Genomic DNA, 6,000 nt, shown 5'->3' with positions numbered 1-6,000 from the left:
GTAGCAACAACAGCAAGAACATCTCTTACATGATTTCAAATACTGCATTCTGTTCATAAGTCAAAGCTTCCTTTAATATAAAATGAATGAAAGGAATTCTTAAATCAATCAGTTACCAGAAAAAATGAAGGTGAGAGAATTTCTTTGCCACCAGAGCTAATCCAGGAGAGAGAGAGAAGAGAAAAATGTCATACGAGGGGGTACTGAAAAGTTCTTGTCTTTAAGGGTGCTGTGAAAGGCCTGGTTAGATGCCCAAATTTCTGAGTTTTTTTTACAGGATTTAGAAATACTGAAGGACTGCTGAAATAAGAGTGTGAATCTGAGAGGGGGGGGGGCATGTTGAATAAAATCATAATTAACTGATCCTTGATTCTGCAGCATTTTCTTTTACTTGAAGCCAGGAACTTTTTAGCACTGCCTCGTATATCTCTACTACTAAAAGGATGGAAACAGATTAAATCTCTCATGCCTTGTGGTACCACAGGCTTTTCAGGAAATAACAGACGTTTTCTCAATAGAGAAATAAAAAAAGCTATGGGTACTATTTGAAGCAGATGTAACACTAAAGACAGCTAAAAGCATAGGGCAAAGTTGTCAGACATAGCTTTCACATCTGTATCCTAATTCAGGGTCACAGAAACATAAGAGCGACAATCGGAGACATTTGAAACAATATAGATCTGTGTTTAGTAGTTGCTTTTTACATTACAGTATGGGAGAATGGTCAAAGCAGGATTAAGAAATGGTGGCTTGTGGTCAGTGAGCATGAAAAGGGATTCACAAATCCTAATGACACTCAAAAGATACAAAGTCATACTAGAACTGAGCCCCAAAGAAGGAACTGAAACAAAGGGTATGAAATTAATGATACAGGGATAAAGGGGGCAGAAAACCTGGTTGCAAGGTCTGTCTGAGTAAAATTCACCTCAGAATTAAATTACAAGAAGAACTGGAATGATTTAGAGCAAGAAAAAAAAGTGGGGGAAAAAGGGGATCAAGCGAAACAAAAGAAAACAGACTTCAGTTTCCAGACCATCTGGGGATGGCAAGTGAAATACCTTGAAGAGCATTGTCAAGAATAGATGAGCAAACATCTCATCTAACAGTGCCAACCTGTAAGACCAAATCTTCATGGTGCAATGAGGCAAAATAATAATTACAGATGAAAATTTACCAACATCTGGTGAAAATATGAAAGGTTAAAAAAAAAGAAAAAGGAAAAAAATCACAGAAAAAGAAGACCCAACATAAATCAAAGTAAAGAGGCAAGGAGGAGGAACAGATTCTTTTGAATGACAACAAAATCTCATTTTGGGAAAATAATGAAAACAATGAAGAGATCATTTGAACTAAGATTCACCATTCTTTAGAAATCAAATAATCAGTTAGTAGACAAAATTATGCATCTCTGGTAATATTGTCTTTCTGAAGAAGTAAGAATACAACACATTAACAATTAAGTTTAGAATATAAACAACATGCAAATGATAGATTATTTGTTAAATTAAAACTTAGCCATTCTACTAAGCTTAAAAGAGATTACCCTCAAGATGTTGATATTTTTCAACACTAACTGTCTTTAAAAATGCTTACTGGTACATTCAGTTGCACTCACACACAATGTGTAGAACAATAAAGTGAACAGGGAGCTCATGGAGTACCCTAAATCAATTTAACCAATATTCTTTCATGTTTTATAGCCTTTAATTATAATTCATTTCAATTACTGTATGTAATTCTTTTTCCTATTCAAATGTATGTATACATATATGCCTGTGTATGTATGTCTGTGTTTGTACCTTTAAAATCTTAATACATCATTCTATATATTCTATAACATCTCTCCCTTTCTCCATTCATATTTGAAAATGTGTTTCTCTCACATCACATTTTCTTTTCTCCCTTTGTTATCTCTTGTGAAAGTTTTGCATTTTTAGTTATGTCTATACTAAATAATAGTGGGTCCAGTAGCTACAGCAGAGTGTCACACTAAGGCAAATTTTCTACAGTTTATGCTTAGAGTTCATATGTAACCAGCATCAAATTTACATACCATCCCTCCATGATTTTATAAAATGAATACCAGTTATATACCAAGGTTTAATCAATAACCAGAACTCCTCCCGGATCTTTTCGGCTTGAACGGCAGTTTTTTCTAGCGGTGTCATATGAAATTGTCACCCATAATTATGACCCTAGTATCGATCTATTGCATTTCAATCTGTTTTAGGGTTAGGGTTAGGGGTGGGGGGAAGGTTATCTTTTTTCTTCAGAAATGTAAATAAACCCAATCTGTTTCTTAAACGAGGGACATATTCATACAGCACAGAATGTTTTTTTTTACCTCAATAGACGTCATTGATTGGTTGAAATTGCAGAAATTGAAGAAAAAAAAAACAACAAATATCTTACAAACTATAGAATTTTCTCAATAAAGCCAAGAGAAAAAGATGTTTTATAAACACATTCTACCAGTATACGAAGTTTAAAAGTGTTGAGTTACGTGGAAATTATTTTAAAAAACTGCCGTTCAAACCGAAAAAGATCCCTCCTCCACACAATTCTGTGTTCTTGGATTAAAGTAGAATTAATCAATTTTATGGGGACAGTTTCAGCAAGTTGCAATTGTTTATTTTTTTCTTTCTGTTTTTGTTTGCATTGTATTTTGTTGTTGTTTTTATGTGTTGTTATTGTTATATTATTTTTTATTGTTGTTGTTGTTCATACGTCACTAAATTAGATTTTGTATTGTTTGATTAAATCAACCGTCTTTGATTCCAACCAGTAATCTTGGATCCCGATTTAATTTCCTGCTACTTTTTTTCAGGAAGCTTTCCATGTTTGCTTCTGCATGTATATATATATGTATGTGCATGTCTATGTGTATGCATGCGGGTATTTGCTTGTACGTGTGTTTCTAATTGTGTATGTAGTTAAATGACCATGCGAGTATATGTATGAGTCTGTGTGTGTGTGTGTGTGTGTACACATAAAGGCCTACGTGATTTAATTAAAAAAAATTATGTCATAAAAATTATGAGATTGGTTTATAAAAAAGTAAAAGAAGCAGTTCTCTACCTTCAATGATATGTTTACGAGAGAGGCCTTTTTCTGTTTCGGCACGACTGGAGAAAACAGAAGAAAGAACACAATTGATAATTGGTTTCATGTGAACAAACAGGTTTTATGTATTTATATTAAAGTACAAGCATTTGGGTAATTACTACTGACCAAATTGATAGAACACTGTACAAAGATTGATGGTCTGAATTCTGTCACAAATGTTCCAATCTGTTCCTGGTAAGGTTGTTTAATTAAAGATGGCTTAGTTTATTGGTTCTGTCATTCTCTGGTTCTATGTAGAAGTAAATGTTTCAGTCTAAGAAATGGAAGCACTGTACTGTTTGTCTTTTTGTCTGTTACTTCTTTCAGTCATTAGGCTGTGGCCATGCTGGGGCACCTCCATGAAGAACTTTTTGTCAAAAGAACTGACTCCAGTACTTCTGGGGTTTTTTTTCTTAATTAATCTATCAGTCTCTTTTGCCAAACCACTAAGTTATAGGGACATAAACACACCAATACCAGTTGTGAAGCAGAGTGTGGGAGACAAAGACACACACACACACACGATGGGCTTCTTTCAGTTTTTATCTACCAAATCCACTCACAACATTTTTGTTGGCCTGAAGCTACAATAGAAGACACTTGCCCAAGTTTCCATGTAGTGGGATTGAATCTGGAACCATGTGGTTGGGAAGTAAAGATCTTACTACAGATCCATGCCTGTGCCTGTATAATCAATAAAGGATTTCTAAGACGAAAGTTCTGAGCCACATTTTTATTAAGTAAGCGAAAGTGGGTCAGTAAAATGGCATTAGTGAAGATCCAGGTTCAGTTTCCACTTCGATGACCATATCTGGCGTGATTTCCAGCTGTAATCAACAAACTGGAGAAAGGAATGGGCTCCATTAAGTTGATCTGTCCTTGTTATACCATATTAAGTGGATCAAGAGATTTGCTGTTTCTATAAAGCTTGCTGTGAATGGAATTATAGGGAAAGAAAGAAGAGGAGGAAGAAGAAAAGGAAGGAAAGAAGGTAAAGCAGTGTATCACACACGCACACACACACACATGTATACAGATTGCCATCATCATGATCATCATCATTGTTTTTATGTTTGCTTTTCTTTTGCATTCTTGTGTTGGATGAGATGCAAGGCAGGATTCTAGGGTCACCCTGTCCTGATTCCGGCATTTACTTGCTTTTCAAGTAAAGTACTTTAGACCTTGTCTGACTGGGAGGATTTGGTTATAGGGAACATAAGTAATGCCATTGCTGCCCAAGTAGTTTCAATACAAAGACACACTCAAGCACACATGCACACACACACACACACACACACACACACACACACGCACGCATGCACACACACATAGACAAATACACACACATATTCACAGATGCACATATACATACACAAAGACAAATGCACGCACACACACACACACACACAGACAAATACACACACACAGACAAATGCACACACATAAAGACAAATGCACACACATAAAGACAAATGCACACACACATGCTCAGGCTGGGTATGGCCAGTTTAATCCTTTAGCGTTCAGATTAATTTATCACATGTAATGCTTATTTATCCACATTTTTAAAATCAATTATGTAATATCTTGTAGCTTCAAGATTTCAAAGATGTGAATATTCCCTTTTAGAATGGCATTGTAGGGTAGGAGTGAGAAGCTGGATGTGTCCTGTTTCAACATAAAAACAGATACAATGTCTGGGACGGATATGGCCAGATTAACCCATTAAGTCCCAGAGTACTTAAATTTCTGAATATTACTTTTAAATTTTTACAAATGATTGAAAATTGGTTAAAATGAAAAAAATAATCATTAAAACTCCTTTACTTCAAGTAGAAGTAGAAATACTTGGTGTCCTATAAATAGGACATTGAGACAATGTGATATAGCTTATTTAATGTTCTCATTTAGTGTCCTATTTATAGGACAGTGGGGCTTCATGGATTAAATGCTAAAGGGTTAATCTGGCACAAGGGAGGGTCCAGAACTACTCTTTTAATATCTTTATGTGTGAAAGAGTATGAGAGGGAGATTTTATGGGACTTGATCTGCTATAAATAACAACTACATCTCTTCTTGAATCATACCGTATTCTCTAAAGAAAAGGTGGAGCACATAAGATAATGTTTGTTTGTTCCTACTCGAGCCATGCCTGGCTCATAAGGGCTGGTTTCCCAGTTTCCTTGGCGTATAGGTTCCCCACATGGATGGGACGCCAGTCTGGTGAGCTGCAAGATGCAGGAGGAAAGAGTGAGAGAAAGTTGTGGCGAAAGGGTCAGCAGAAGTTTGCTATTATCTTCTGCCAGAGCTGCTTGTAGCTCAGGTGTTTCACTCATAAATACACAATTCGCCCGGTCTGAGATTTGAACCTGCAATCTCTTGACTGCGAGTCCGCTGCTCTAACCACTAGGCCATGTGCCTCCACTATAAGATAATGTAGTTCAGAGTAAAAAAAAATAAAAGTGACAGTTACAACTGAAAAGCCCTTGATCATAGATAGGCTTGATTAAGACTGTCTTGGGGTTAAACAACAACAGCAACAGCAACAACAACACATCAAAAACCACAGCAACATGAACAAAAGGCATGCGAGAAATAATCAGAGCTGTGGAGAAATATCCAGGCTGCCATGGTAAGTCCCATAGAATTATTGTATGCCTAAGTGTACGCTTGAGTTCTGTTGTAGACTTATGGTCTTTTCTACTCTAGGCACAAGGCCTGAAATTTTGGCGGAGGGGAGCCGTCGATTAGATCGACCACAGTACGCAACTGGTACTTAATTTATCGACCCTGAAAGGATGAAAGGAAAAGTCAACCTTGGTGGAATTTGAACTTAGAATGTAAAGACAGACGAAATACCTATTTCTTTACTACCCACAAGGGGCTAAAAACACA

The 6,000-nt window shown here is 36.2% G+C and overlaps 1 protein-coding gene across 3 annotated transcripts in view; it reads right to left on the bottom strand.

Moving 5' to 3' along the window:
- Positions 1–6,000, bottom strand: part of LOC115217979 (voltage-gated potassium channel subunit beta-2) — a 258,449-nt gene that overhangs the window by 59,128 nt on the left and 193,321 nt on the right. For all 3 annotated transcript variants that reach the window (XM_036507793.1, XM_036507792.1, XM_029787715.2), the window contains one exon: positions 3,079–3,125. In XM_036507793.1, the coding sequence (XP_036363686.1) occupies positions 3,079–3,125 (47 nt within the window). The remainder of the gene's footprint in view (positions 1–3,078; positions 3,126–6,000) is intronic.

The sequence above is a fragment of the Octopus sinensis genome, linkage group LG12, assembly GCF_006345805.1.
Source record: "Octopus sinensis linkage group LG12, ASM634580v1, whole genome shotgun sequence".
Lineage (NCBI taxonomy): Eukaryota > Metazoa > Mollusca > Cephalopoda > Octopoda > Octopodidae > Octopus > Octopus sinensis.
The sequence above is the reverse complement of the archived record's forward strand: the minus strand, read 5'-3'. Positions and strand labels throughout refer to the sequence as shown.